At 48.7% G+C, this 15153-nt stretch overlaps 2 protein-coding genes across 2 annotated transcripts; both read left to right on the forward strand.

The window, feature by feature from the left end:
- The first annotated feature begins 1043 nt into the window (after positions 1-1043).
- TGME49_315165 (hypothetical protein) lies at positions 1044-4142 on the forward strand. The gene is made up of 4 exons (XM_018782851.1): positions 1044-1353; positions 1987-2032; positions 2571-2726; positions 3691-4142. The coding sequence occupies exons 1-4, from the start codon at positions 1177-1179 to the stop codon at positions 3807-3809; spliced, it is 498 nt and encodes a 165-aa protein (XP_018635343.1). The 5' UTR covers positions 1044-1176; the 3' UTR covers positions 3810-4142.
- A 45-nt stretch (positions 4143-4187) lies between these two features.
- Positions 4188-14409, forward strand: TGME49_315170 (O-phosphoseryl-tRNA(Sec) selenium transferase; the record flags this gene model as incomplete). The annotated part of the gene is made up of 14 exons (XM_018782852.1): positions 4188-4259; positions 4955-4986; positions 5414-5500; positions 6281-6382; positions 6914-7019; positions 7630-7783; positions 8114-8191; positions 9082-9182; positions 10448-10531; positions 11009-11106; positions 11633-11718; positions 12593-12682; positions 12861-13535; positions 14321-14409. 14 exons carry the CDS (start codon positions 4188-4190, stop codon positions 14407-14409), a joined length of 1854 nt encoding a protein of 617 aa, XP_018635342.1.
- Between the last annotated feature and the right edge of the window lie 744 nt (positions 14410-15153).

Here is a 15153-nt window from a genome sequence, read left to right on the forward strand (position 1 = left end):
ACCCTGCTTGGACGGCATGTAGACAACAAGACTGTAGATCGTTCCAAGAACATCTTCCACAGTGTACCTTTGCATTTACTCAAAGCTGAAGTACAGTTTTCAGGCAAGTAACGAAAAAGCTATGTACACGTGACATACTGTGACTAAAGAATCCCTGGACAGCTTCCCTTAGGGTAGTCAATTAGTTTCACAGGGTCTGTGGTAGCGGAGATTTCCTTCTAGCTTTCCCCTCGCTTTCGTATGGCATAAAAGAGAAGCCGTCAATCCAGTGACGAGGGGTTCCCTGTGCCGTCAGCGTAGATCAGCAATCGCAGACGGCAACGCGGTCATACATCTCATCGGCTGTCTGGGAGCGTCGTCCCAGTTCGACTGTATCAATAATACGAAAAATGAACACAACTCTTTTCGGCGTGTGCGAGCAAAAAAAATCCCCATTTTCGGTTCTGCTGTTGAATTGCAACCTGCTTTCCATTGTTGTTCTTGTCCGTCATGTTCTATGATCCGAGTATGGTGTAAATTTCGTGATTTCGGAAGCTCTTTCTCTGCCATAAATTCTACACTCCTCTGCAAGTATCAAAGACACGCGGCGCATGTACTGAAGAGAACATGTCGGTGATATATGCCCAGTTCCTCGGGTTCATCACACTCCAATTCTCCAACTCATTCCTTTGTTATGCGGTCGGATTAAACCCTTGTGGACTCCCTTTAGGTATTCCTCAAGCGAGTCTGGTGGATTTTGTATTCTCATCTACATTCTGCTCTTCTTTGGGTGCGGTCCTTTACCATGTTTGTTCCAGTTTCAGACGTTTCTTCATTATAAAAATGTTTCCTCCCGAAGTTGCAGCTCTATGAATTTCTTTTCGCCTGCTGGTGTCGGCGGATGACCGCTGCTGCAGCCTTGCTTCTGCTGTTGCACTCAAGCAAGGCTCTCGAAGACGAACTTCCCCTATGCTTTCCTCTTGTATCCTAAGCGTCTTAGAAAGCGAGTGGCACCTCGGCAGACGTGCGAAAAGTTAGTGTTTTTTAATTACTCTCTCGGCTGACGAGACCGGGGATGTCTCGGCGAACGCCGGGGTTCGTTACCAAATGTCCATTCAATAACACTGTTCAACCCGGGACTTATGTTGCAACAGCAAAGGTGGAATTCGTGCCGCATGAAGGGACGCCCAGCTGAAAATGAAACACCATCGAACACACGGCGTGGTCTACCGTCTTATCAATCAGGAAAAGAGGGAGGTCTCATGGGAGCAGAGCAATCGACAGACTGTAAGGATTCTTCCCGGGAAACGGATTGGCGGTGAAGGTCTATGCTTCTTAAGAAAGCAGTTTCATTTGTCGATGACTACGACGCCGGTAGGTTCTGACTGGAAACTCTACCAACGGCATCGAAAATTCAAGTCGGGTTGACAACAATGGCTTCCCACTGGGGAATCTATTCCGGTTCACACTGCTTGACACCAAAATCTGCCTCTGTTTCCGTAGCGCGCTGCCTGTGTAAGGTAGGAATCGAAGCACGAGCAGTTAAAGTGTTGAGGGTGGAAATACCGTTCAGATTCTTCGGTCACCACCCATGAGACTCCTTGGTTGAAAAACGTCCGATTCTCCCGCCGAAAAGATTCCTGACAGACTGTAAACTGCTCTGCAGCTGACGCTGGCGCCACCCCTTCAGAGTTGCTTATCTGCCTGCCATTCTAATGACAAAAAGACAATCAGGTTAATCCTAGATTTTTGACCATAGTGCACTCAGTTCTGCTGAACCTTTAAAATCGCCTGGATATTTCTCAGGTTGTATCATCCGCGCTTAAGACGTGACATTTTCAGGGACACCCTCCGCAGCCGATTCCGTTTCCTTATCAATAACTGCTGACGAAGTGTCATGTTCGGGTCTGCAGAGCTCGAAACTCAGACCGGAGTCCAAGACTAATAAATGATGAAACAAAAACTAGCAAACGATCGGTTCTGCTGTCAGACATGCTTTGCGAGCAGGAGCTTGGAAATCTAAAGCCTACGACAACACCTGTGTCAGTCAAAGGTACCTACATTCACCGTGGAGGCGATTTGACAAACCGACCACTGCATTTTCAGTGAGATCTTGACAAAAGCTGAACCTTCTACATACAGTTAGTTATAGTTCATTCTGAACAGGAATATATCAAATAGATTCCCGCCGTTTTTGACCGTGATGTCAGAAGTATCTGTCGTTTCACGTTGAAGTGTGAGTTGCCCCTCCACATGACCGTAACATATTTTGCCCTCGTGCCTCAGTGGTCTCTTCTGCGCCCTAGCGCCATGCATTACAAGTTTTCCAGAAACAGACAGGTCAACGGCACTCTCTTTCTCGGATTCTACTTTTTTACTTATAGAAACCATTCGCTGTCAAGCCGGGGAAGATTATTTACGTACCTTTTTTCAGTCAGTCTAACTTGGCGTTTGAAAGGGCTCAAACACAGAGTCGCGTCGGATCGAGTCCTTCAAACCAAGGAGCGGGAGTGCTGAGCATCTGCGGTATTCATGCGTGTTTATCATCTCGGATTTCCTGTGTTGGAATGTTCCTCGTTCCCATTGCGTAGCGCAAATTCAAGAGTTTCTTAAGAAAATGGCGATAACATCTGCGCGCGACCCCCTTGATTCTCTCAAGGTCCTAGAGGACCCTCGGCAGCAGCATGCAAGACACAACCACTCGCGTGGCGAACTGCATCGCAGACCTTTTTCTTCACAGATGCAAGGTGAGCATCTCTCCACAGGCTAACGACTTCTTTCGTTATTCATTGAGAAAAGAAATACTCTGCCATGTATCTGTGAAAAGAATGCCACCTATCAAGTGATGGTACGCGTCCACGCTGTCATCTGTCGATGCTGGGCGCAACATCGCCTGCAATATTGGAACATTTCTTCCCATTGTCGAAAAAGAAGTGTTTTCTTAAAGGTCATGTTTAAATAAAACATCAAAGAAGAAAGTCAGTTTCTCGAATTGCCGCTTTCTTGCTGTTTATCTGCATAGAAGGCGCAGGGGTGTCACGGCTGGTTTGCCGGTACCGTTTTGCCACAAAGTTGTGGTGTGCCGAGCAATCGCTGTGTCTCACGCGGCATCTACATGCATTCTTCTTCACTTTTCACTTTCCGCTCCTTTTGCCTCGTGCTCAAGACTGAAAACTGCGAAACCGATTCTAAATTTATCAGGCGTTGGCGTCAGAGTCCTCCTGGGAAGTTTGCCATCTGTGCGGCCCTCTGTTCTCTAAATCGATGGCATCGTTTTGCCGCATACGCAGTTTGCCACTACTTTCCTAAGATCCTAGGAAGTCGAAGCATATGAAATCCACCCTTCCTCTCCTTGTTGAGGGTCAGGAACGACGAAATTGACCTGCCCGTTTAAACAAAACTCGTGTCTCTTCCTGGCGACAACTCTGGGGGCGCCTGAGCCTGTGTAAAACGTCCAGAATCTTAAAACAGTTGTCTGTTTGTGGCTTGTTTTCCGTGGATAAAGCACCGAACCCCAACGGTGGCATTTCATTAAAGAACGGTGACAGTGCTTTTCTTGGTTGCTCCCTCTGTGTAAAAGCCGAGCCGTTTCTGACAGAATTTGCCAAGAAATTTGAAAACGCGTGTGGGTCTGGTCTTTGCTTGAAGCAAAGCCACAAAACTGCCTCCACGGCATTTTCCTCTCCTTTATCTCCTGTGATTCTCTTTCAGAACCACGAGGAAGAATTCTCGAATGTCGGCGTCGGGTGAAGTCTCGACAGACGACACGATTTCTGGCTTGGCTCTGTAAAACTGTCATTAACGTCTTTATCTTCTGTGCGGAAGTATAAGATTCCTTTGTTCGGATTATCGTTCGATTTCTACGAAGAAGGGCGACGTACCTGCGACAGATCTATACACGACGACTTTTCCAGAGGAAGAAAAATTATTTCTTTTTCCCGTTACAAACACCGCACATCGACGGTGGACTCTGTGCCTCTCCACAGACAGTCAGTTTACTTCTTTCTCCTCATGCACTCTCTGCCTCTGAGCCGCGGTTTCTTCTATTTTCCTCCTTTTGTTTCTTCGTTCCGCTGCGTCGACTGCGTGCTCTCCATCTCTTCCTTACTTGGCATCGCCAGGCGGCTCTGCGTCTCACCCCGTGGACCTTGTGTGTCTCTGAGCCTCTTCTTTTTTCCGTGTGAGGGGGTTCGGACCCGCAGGAAAACATGGAAAAAGGAAGTTTTCTGCGCCTTGCGGGCGACTTGATTGGCAAATCCTACGCGGACGTTGCAGACGAGGTCAGTCTCTCTTTGTTCCGCGTTTTAAGCGGCATTGCCATGTTTGCTTCCTTTGTCAGGTTCTTCTCGCCTCAATCCCTTCGTCATTAAATGAAGACGACGGAGGCAACTGGGCTAAACGCTGAAACTTCAGTCCGAGAGACTGCCAGTTCATTAGTGTCCTCCTTTTTCTTGTTCGATGCGCGGCGCCTTCAGTCCGGAGAGTCTTAGGTTTTCCAGCTTTTTTTCTTGACCCTGTCTAAAATTCCACTCCCCTGCACAGACTTTGTTTTCTCCTCTCCGTCGTCACGGAATGCCGCTCTCCTCTCACGCAACAGAGACCTGTGCGTTTCCGTGTAGTATGCTGTGTACGCTTTCTCCTGCGCTATCTGCTTAGAGACAGTCGAAGAAGACTGGCTGTCCGGAACACTTCCTCTCCAACAAGGGTGACAGGCTCGCGAGAGTTGATATTCTCGACTTGCGGAGACCCTCCACAAGCATAGTGTCTAACAGCCAAAGTTTACGTTGTTCATCCAAAATGCGTTGGACTCGAGGATCCGTGAAGCTGCGAGCGTACTCACCTTTCCGCGTAACTGTGCCCCTCTATGCCTGCGCTCATGCAGAGGGCAGAAGGTGCGTCTCTCTTTGTTTGTCCTCGTTTTTCTGTTTTCTCTCGGATTTCTGATATCCTTTCTGGACGTCGTTGCTGCCTACAGGCGCGGCACACCCGCTCTCATCAGTTTCGCAGGTAGGCGAACTTGGGGAGAACGGGGAGAGAGGTTCGACCTCGTGATCACATTGATTCTCACTTTGACGGAACGGCGACCTACGATAACGAAACGTCTAAAACCCAACCTTTTTCCCTACCTCTGTGTGACAACAAGAACGTTATGCACGTCAATGTTGAGCTTGTGGTGCTCAGCTGCACCCGCAGGAAAAATCGGAAAAAGAAGAGTTGGAAGGGGAACTGCAACTGCTTCTCGTCCGACTTGCGTCTGCATCCCCCATGTCTCCGTCCCGATACACAGACAATCGCACAGACAGTCACATGCAGTGAAGCATGCAGTCGCTGTCTTGTTGACTGCCATGACTCTGGAGACCTGCGTCCACACGATGGCAGAGAACGTAGACGCTTTGAATCGTTTGTCGTCTGTGTCTGTGTCGCGTTTTCTGAGACTTCTTGAGCAGCGACGCCTTCCAGAAGAGCCTTGGGATGACCTAGCGGTGACTCTATTTCTGGAGGAGCTGGCGAACGCAGATAGGTACGCCCACGATGCCGTTAACTTGCCGTTTCTCTGGACGCATTCTTCTTCCCTCCACAGGGCTTCTGAGATGTGTAATCCGTCGGTGTTCAAGGTTCAACGGGTTGTACCAGCACGGCACTTTTTCAGTATTTCAAGTTCTCCACCTACTTTTGTCAAAAGCAACCCAGGACACAGTTTAGGATTCCAGCTGTGAGACAGAGAACCGACTGCTGCGCCACTGCTGCACACCGCCTCTCCCGCCACGAACAGAGGAACGGCATGATTTCCTCACTTCCTCTGTGCCATAAATCCTCCGTGGTCGCCTCCGATTTTCGTCCTTGGGAATCGGTGTTCTTTGTTTCCTGTAGTGGGGGTGCATGCGCGATTTCGTATATCGACAAACAATGGCAGAGCTTGCAGAGTCGTATACCACGAAAATGAGACCTTGCACAGTCGTAGGTCGATAAGAGGTGGAGAACACCACACAGTGTATAGTCCGTCGAGGCCGGCTGCGAGGTGCTCCAGTCAGCGACGAACTTCTGGCCGCTTTTTCGGTGATCTGTTCGATTCTTGTCTCTTTTGAGCTTCGCTCCACTTCTCAGATGCAGCGCCGTTGTGTCCAGCCCAGGGTCCGTCGACAGAGATAACCGCTTGACAGTCATCGATTGACAAGGGAAGGTCGCTACTTTGTTTCTGTCGTATCTGACTCGTAGCGCGTGCGTGGTGAGTTTCCATTGCGGTTCGTATTCTTCGAAACGCAGTTCGCGTTCCGGTTTCTCTCTCCTGCAAATGTCTCAGCAACAACCACCTTGGAAACGTCGGAGTCGGGGAACGCGAAGGCCGTATCTTCAGCGGCCTCGTGGCTCGGAGAAACTTCCACTTTTCTCATGGCATTGGCAGGTGCAGCAGAAAGGATCATATTGGACTTTCTATCGGAAGAATTCCTTGATAAATTCGCGACGCACAAGCGCCTCTGTTTTCCCGCTGCCCGACCCGTTTTCTCAGTTCACACGTTCTTGCGTTGTGCCAGTGGAGTCCAAGGTCGTGTCTTTGTGTCATATATATATATATATATATATATATATATATATAAATGTATATACGTATATGTATACATGTTTGTGTATATGTTTATATATATACATATATACATATATATGGGTGTATATATGTGTGCCTCTATTTTCATTGGTTTCTGTTTAGTTGTACGTCTGTAGCAAGCCATATTTTTATTTCTACGTGTGCACATGTTGATTTGTGGTTTCGTCGTTGGTGGTTCCATTTGCGCTCCCGCTTTGACTGTGTCTTCACAAGCATATGTAGTGCTCATGCGTTTGTCTCCGTCGCTTGGTGTCGTTGTGGGCCTGTAAGAAAGACTTGGATGCATGCTCATGCATGTTTCGACTGGTTGTTTTCTCCACGAATTTCAAGGTCAGGAGACATCGCCGCTTTGCAGCCGAAGGCGGCGGGGTCCTCGCTGCTCTTTGCGCTCACGAGGCGGCTCGTCCTTGATGCCATTCACATTTGCGGAATCCAGGTACTTGCTGGGTCAGGAAACGTCGAAGGGATCCGACAGTTCGTCACTCACATATGCTGCGGACTGTGGGCTTCCGGTGTGCGTATGGTGCTTGTATCGCGTTCTTGTTCCGACAGACGCATGTCCACTCTTCGTTTCGTATCCCTGTCCTTTTCTTGGAGAGACTGAAGAGACCCTGAGCACAGAAGGCCGCGTGTCAGTGCCCAGAAGCGTCTTTCTGCCTTCGCCCATCCACCCTGAAAGAAGAAAACTCCTTCTGTCGCTCGCCGTCCTCCTTAGACAACAAAGACGTTTCCCTGCTTGCAGGTCGAGACTAAAGTCTCTCAGATTCCTCCCTCTCTGCTCGGTAGATGTCTCGTTTCTCCTTGTCACCACCTCGAAACGCTTGAACTCCCGGTCCGTATGGAGCGCCTGTTACGCGTGCGTTTTCGTCAGACGAAGAAGCGAAGGGAGGAAGTCAAAATGTTTCCGGAACTTGAACACAACTCACGAGCAGATACCTCCAGCGAGACACCACAAATGCAGAAACTTGTAGCTTGCTGGCAAACAGTTGGGAGTCAAGCAACTCATTCCCTTCACTTCCCTGCGGTGTGTGGTGTGTGTTCTCCAGGCGGCGCGGGCGGCACTCCCTGTTCCTTTTGCCACTGGACTCTCCCTCACTTTGTGTTTTTCAGCTCTTCGGACTGTTCGTCCGCCTTCCGCTCGGTTTATCATTTTCTCTCGCATTGATCAAAAGGCGTGCCTCAAGTCCATCTACTCTGCAGGTGAAAAGCCAGCATCCGAACGTCTCTGCCAACAGAAAAGCCGCTCTAGAGGTTGACCCCATTCTCGTATGCATACATAGATATGTGTACGTGCGTAAATGAACAAATATAGCTATGGATATGTATATATTTATATATATATATATATATATATGTATGTGTATATAGACAGAGATATGTGTATTTTTATTTGCGTGTAGAACGTGTTGTCCACCCGTGGATGGTATTTCTAGAGATTTGCGTCAATGTCGTTCCGCCCGTCTGCAGATGCGCGAACGTTGAGTGAAATATGTTCGGGCGCAGTCCGGTTTGTGTCTGTCCCTACTTCAGGTTTTCAAGCCGAAGTGGTTGATATGGTTCGAGCGCCTGGCGGCTTCGCGCTTCAGACGGATCTCGATGCGATCGAAGGTGGATTTTTACGTGACTGAATAGAATAAGAATTCCAAGTGAAACTGTTTTGAGGCACTTTTTTCGAACCGTCGTTTTGTTTAAATTGTAAAAGAACTCTATAGAACGAAATAACTCCAAAAATATACTAATGTAACACATCATCGTCAAAACGAGTTTATCGTGATTTTTTCTAAGGAACTGGTATTTCGGATCTAGCTCGGTCAAAGGCGCGGTTTTGTTTCTGTTTTTCTTGGCTCACGTCGAAAGGCATTCGTTCTCGTGGTTATCGAATCCACATCAAGGGGACGCTGCATTCGTAGACCAGGTTGTTGGGCGTCGATGGTTGTCCGAGCCAGATCTGGAGCAACTTTGGATTTCTACGTTTACTGCATTTTAGCAGCGAATACACCACATGCGCAATGGGTCACTTGTGGCTTGTGCGCTTCTCCCCTCGTTAGTTTGGTGGAGAAAACAGTCGCGTTCGACGCCCTTCTGAACCTAAACGGGTGTTTCTACCTTTTGTCTATCGCGCATGCTGCTGAGCGTGGAGGCAGTCTAAGACGCGTGGAAGGAGAACTAGTGTTTTGTGCCTCAGTCTACTCTGGGGAATTTCCCGAGCTCAGCTCGAGTAAAAAGAGTCCTTTTGTCACGTGAGCAGCTCGCTTACTTCCGTGGTTTTCGTCTCACTTTGTCCTGTATCCTCACTTCTTTCATTCGCCGGGGAATAGGTTTCACCGCCTCTGTGCATGCAGCTTGACTGCACCACGGATGCGACGACCTTTATTGCCACGATCCACCTCGATTTCCTGCTTCTTGTCTCTTCTTTGTCGCCGTGCTCTTTGCTCTCTCCCCGGCGAGACGCTGCATCCAACTGCCTGTCGTTTTTCGGTATTGTTTCTTCTGTGCAGATGCCATCGACAGGCTGAAGGCCGACACCGTGCTTTGTGTGTTGAGCACTACGTCGACCTTTGCTCCTCGGGAGCCTGACCGAGTCGACGCTATCGCGCGCGTAAGATGCATGCGACGAGTGTAGCATGTGGGCTTTGCTTTTCGATAGACAGAAGGACATCCGTAGGTCACTGTCACCACTGGTAATAAAGTAGGAGGCCAAGTCTCCTCAGGCGAAAAGAGAGACGCGCTGTGCCGACCAGTCTGGCGAACGATGCCTGTGGCTGTGAAGAGAGACCGGTTAGACACAGAAAACACTGTGTCTCACGAAAACGAGAAGCGGATGGTAGATCCGCGGTTCGAAACAGGGATATGCCATCCTGAACTGGACTGAAGCAGTTTGACGAAACGAAGCTGGCGGGGGAAAAACAGAGACGCTTACGCAAACGGACGAGCATCCAGTAGGATGTTGTCGCTGCGCTCTAGAGGAAAAACAACATCACGATTGTAAATCGCTCGGTACAGGATGTAGCGTAGAAGTCCCATCAGCGAGTTAACTGCTAGGGTACCTTTGTGTATTCGAGTGAACGCATGCAGTTCTGAGTCGCACCTCATTTCTACTGGTTCCACTGCCATGCGGATGCGTGAGCTTCTGGGGTGCTCCAGTCACTACAAACCTCCTCCAGGACTATTTTGGTACTCTCCTGTGTCACGAATACTAAATCTCTAACATGTGATTGGAAGAGATCGCTGCTTGCTGTCGCGGGAGAAAATCAGGCGTCGTCTTAACGTCGGTGAACATCCGATAAAGAGTCTTCCACCTGTGTGATTTTCCTACATCAAGAGATGCACAGGCAGAGAGGTGTCTGTATTTCTTCTCGTGTATGTGTGCTGTTCTTCAGGTATGCGGTTACAAAGATATCCATAATATATATATATATATATGTATATGCATTTGCACATTTACATATATATATATATATATATATATATATATATATATATACAGATCTATCGATCAATATATATATACATATATATATATATATATATTTGAATGCATATATCGATGTATATACATTTACACTAATATAGACAAGTATATGCATATATTTGTGAATATATGTATTCATGCGTAGCGGTGAACATGAAGCATGGTTTTCTGTTTCCTTTTTCTGTTGTTCGCGCGTGGGCAGATGATGAACATGACGCTTTTTGTCAAAGGCAGCGGAAGAGCAACCGCGTTTGTCCTAAACCCACCAGGGGGCTCTCGCCGTGTTGCGTTGTCTGCTTTTCTTGTTTCATCCCCTGCTCCATCCGTTTTCTGTTGTTGACCCATTGCCTTCGCCGATCGTGTCGCTTGAGCTTGTTCTTCCTCGTCTTCAGCTCTGCAAGGCAAGGGGAGTGGCGCATGTGATCAACAACGCATACGGCCTGCAATGCACCAAGTGCTGTCACCTCGTTGACCAGGTCTGCGTGGAAAAAGAGGGTGCCTGGTCTAAGCTTTTGCGAGACGTTCAAGCTGCGCAAACTCCCAACTCGAACCTCGCACCGAATTCGCGAAACTACCTCAATAGTCCGCTACAGCGACTTGTTCTGATGCAGTCACAAATTATATATATATATATATATATATATATATATATATATAAATTCACAGACGTACATGCATATATGTGTCATTATGTTCCTGTAGATGTAGTTGCCTTTGCTTGGATGGTGTGTACGTGCATGCTGATCTTCGGACGTTCAGCAATAGATACGTAAACACCCACTTATAAGTATATACATATATATATATATATATATATATATATATCCATTTGCATAAATACATATATACACGTACGTGTGTATGGTTTTATGTACATGTCCACTTTTTTTAATTTGGTTCGATCGTGCGTTGGAGAGTGCACTGGAGGCGTGGCTTGTGTATGTGTTTTTCAGGCGATTCGAACAGGTCGCGTAGACGCCTTTGTTCAGTCAACAGACAAAAATTTTCTCACCCCTGTGGGGGGGGCAATCATTGCCAGCGGCGATCCATCGTGAGTCTCGCTCCAATTCGATCGAGCGATTTTCTCCTTTCTCAACGTTTTCCTCTTTCCCGGTCACTCCCTCTCAATGCGACTTCGTGTCGCGCGTATTCGTTTTGTCGATTTTTACTTTTTCGTGAATCGATTTCCTCCTGTTCCTAGATTGGTGGCCGCTTCTTGCTACGTTTTCCGCGTCCTCTTCCTCCACTTTCTTTTTTATCGGTTTCCTGCCTCATACTCCTTTTAGTGCCCGTCCAGTGCCTCTCACCTTTATCTGTTGTTGTGCGTGTTATTCTCTCTTTTTTACTACCACGATTCCTCCAAACGTTTCCTGTCTCTTGACCTATTGTCAATCTCGTTCTTGCCCGATCTTCTCCCTCCCCCTTCGTTGCCCTTTCAATTCACTCCCGCGTTCGCCGCGAGTTCGGAGCTCCATTACTGCATTCGCCGTACACACCGGGCATCGAGAAGACAACGGTCGTAGCTGGGCCGTGTGTTGAGGCTGTTTAGTTCTTTTGCGTCCTCTCCTGTGACTCAGAAGCATCCAGCGAATCGCCGCAACGTATCCGGGCCGTGCTGGCAGCGGCCCGATTCTCGATCTGTTTATCACGCTTCTTCAACTGGGTAAGTTGTGTGCAACACTGTCTTCTTCCTCTACACAGAGGAAGAAAATCCAACGTTCTCGAATGTCGTATACACGAAACCGCAGCACGAAGGCGGCGGGGTGGAGACAACGTCGCCTTTGTTCCTTCCCCAGGGAATAGTTGTTTTTCTCCTCAAACGGTTCGCTTCGTGAAGCCTTGTATCTCTCCTTGTCCGCACACTTCCTCTCGTCTATGGGTTCGTTTCCGTTCGACTTGTCACTTGCTTTCATCAAACACTTGTGGTCGTCGTCGCGTGCTTTCCTGCTGCTGATCTCTCTCTCCAATGAGAAGCGCCTTCTCGACCGTCGTTCGCGTTGCAGATATACTTCTTTTTCCCTGGCTGTCCCTTATCTGCACTGAAAGTGCCGTTCCTCTCGTTCGCCTTTCGATCCAGTTTCTAAACTCCGTTTGTGCAGCCTCTCTGCTCTGGTTCCCCCGTTTCCTCTTTGCGTTGGTCTGCTCTCCTACCGAACCGTGCTCCTCTGTCCATCCCCGAGGCCTCGTCGCTTTCGAAGAAACCTCTGTTGGAGACGATCAACGGCATCTGTTTTTTCCATTTCCTCCCCAGCGACGTGCATTTGCCTTCGCGCGTCCTGAGCATGTCTGGCGACTCTCATCAGGACTCTTTTGCTTGCGAGCAGGATGTTGCAATCCCTCTGGAAGCGTTCTGGTACAGGAAACGACCTAGCTGCAGTTGTTCTCTTATTGATACCGCATGCATCCGTCCACGAGCGGGTGGTTTCTTTTGGGCGGGAGGCCAGTTCCCAGAGGCGTTCAGTCCGGCACTCTTCCCTGGGCGCTGAAGGACAGCCACAGCGTTCTCCAGGCTCCTCTCTGTGATGCTGCCTTTCCAGGCAAGTCGGGTCTGCGGCGTTTACTCGACGAACGTCGGGAGCTCTATCTCTGGTTCAAAGGAGAACTGGAGAAGGTCTGCCAGCAGACAGGTGAGAGCACCACGCGAAAAGGAAAATGCGAGGACTTTCCGCTGCGGTCACCGTGCGTTTTCGCTCTTCCGTTGTTCGCGCAACAAAGAAAGCAATTTCCGTGTCGCACCTGTCCCCTGACTCTTGCTTTGTTGTCCGACTCGCTTCGTCTTTCCTCTCCTGCGGTCCGTCGTCGCAGGTAGTCGCATCTTGCCGACTCCAAAAAATCGGATTTCCATCGCTCTGGACCTCTCGTTTCTCGCGGAGGCGCCGCGAGGCGAGAGCGTGAGCGGGGAGACGACAGAGGCGTCTCGAGAGAAGCGCACAGAAGGCCGAGTCACGACAGAACAAGAGAGACAGGAAGAAGAGCGATTGCTGACCTTTTTTGGATCTGCACTCTTCAGACGAAGGTGCTCCGGTCTCCGTGTTGTCCCCTGCTACGCGCAACCTGCCTCTCCTCCACCAGACACTTTGTCTCCTGACTCCTCTTTTTCACCACGATCCTCGTCGTCTCGTTTGCCTCCGACTGCTTTACCTGGAGTTCCACCTTCTGCGAACTCGTTTTCCTCTTCTTCCTCGTCTTGTTCATCTTCCGTCAGAGTGCCTTCTTCTTGCGGGTCGTCTGCAACGGAAGGTGAAGTAGCACATGCTGAGGCAGCGCCTTCCGAGTCAGGCGAAACGCATGCAGGACGGGACGACACGGCTCGCCAAAATGAAGCGGGTCAATATTTCTTTTCCCTGACTCCTGGAGGAACGCTGAAGGATCGAAAGAGCCCATGCAACACAAAGACGATTTGTGGGCACACGTTTTCAAACTACGGAAGTCACTGCGAAACCTTTCCTGTGCCATATTGCACTGTGGCTGTTGCAATCGGTAAGTGCTGCCTTCTCTGCGAACCCAGAAACCTCAGGAACCGACGAAAAAAACCAGGGAACTGTTCTCTGGATCGGTCAAAGGATCGATGTTTTGCCAAACAAAATATCGATATCGCCATCCTACGCAATCTTCTCAACGGTCGAGACGGAGTTCTGCAGTTCACGATTGACACGCATTTGCTTAGAGTGGAAAACAAGTTAACAAGTCGAGTCTAGAGCAACGAAACGAATCGCATCTCGGATGTGATGTGGCGTTCCTTTCGTGCTGTCTGTAGCTTCCCGTTCTGCTCTGGGGAACTGAACCCATGAGGACGAAAACTCACATGCACGTTTCTGCACCCGTTCGTGAACTCGTGGGCGCACGGCAAGAAAACGGAAATACACATTCTCGCATCTTATCAACTGAAGTGTATTCACCGGTTCCTCGATCCTCGGAGAGTCCTGCATATGTCTACAGACACCTACGCACGTACATACACATATACAGTGATTTGGATATATGAATGTATATACATACCGAGATGAAAGCAAATATATATATATATATGCAAATGGATCCTTCCTGTGTAGTGTGTACCTACGTGCTTGGTGTGCACATGTTGGTCTCGGAACTTCGTGTACCTTTGTGTGTTATAGATTGTGGGGAAGCACTGTTGAGGCAAGTTGGGCGCGGCGTTTGCCCGGAATCTTTGCGAGTTGGAACGTGTAGGCTTGTTCTATCTGTGTTCACTCTTTCCTTGTTTTCTGCTCACTTGTTTGGCTTTTTTTCCTGATGCGTACCAGGTGCGAAGAAGCAAGAACTCGAAGCCTTCCTGCCTCGCTTTCTCCGCGTCATCGAGGAGACGAAGAAGGCGAAAATCGGGACAAAGTAGCGGCCCACATGGCTTGTTTGTGTTTCTGTCAGCCGTCTGTCAGTGAAACTCCACAAGAGTGCTGAAGCTTATCTGAACAACCAACGCGTCAAAGATCGTTCTGCACATGTACACATGCAGATGAATCCCGTGGTTCATCCACGCCTCTACATGCAAATATATATATATATATATGTATAAGTATGCATATGTGTATACTTGTTATACATGCGCATATGTATACGGGCGGGCATGTTACCAAGACTATGTTGTCTGCCTGAATCAGTCTGCGGAAGATTTTCTGTGGTTTTATTTTGTATCTGCTTTTCCAGTTGCATGCCCCGCGTAACTAGGGTTGTCGGAGGGTGCTGACGAGGGGACCGTGAGAGGCGACGTCTCCGAATAAAGGATTCTTCAGTTGATCTCGATTCAAGGTTTGAATCGATCTTTGCGTTACAGAGAAAGTATTACTGGAGTAATTTTGTCGCCAAAGATCCGTTGTCCCGCAACTGTTTCCAGAAAGTCACGAGAAGTCAACCTATTCAGAATCATCACCTTTGTTCGTTCGGCGAATCTAAGAATGAAGGTCCAGACTCCACACTGTTCTCTGTCGCTGTCGCCTCTACTGAGTCGCGAAGGCCGCTGTTTACTAGAACATGCATGCACCAGAGGCACGATATGAGCGCAGAATAGGGGAGACATTTTACCGACTTTGCTCTCTGCCCCAGTTGCACTTCAGATGTTCACGTGATTGAGAAAATCAAG

The sequence above is a fragment of the Toxoplasma gondii genome, chromosome XI (genome assembly GCF_000006565.2).
Source record: "Toxoplasma gondii ME49 chromosome XI, whole genome shotgun sequence".
NCBI lineage: Eukaryota > Apicomplexa > Conoidasida > Eucoccidiorida > Sarcocystidae > Toxoplasma > Toxoplasma gondii.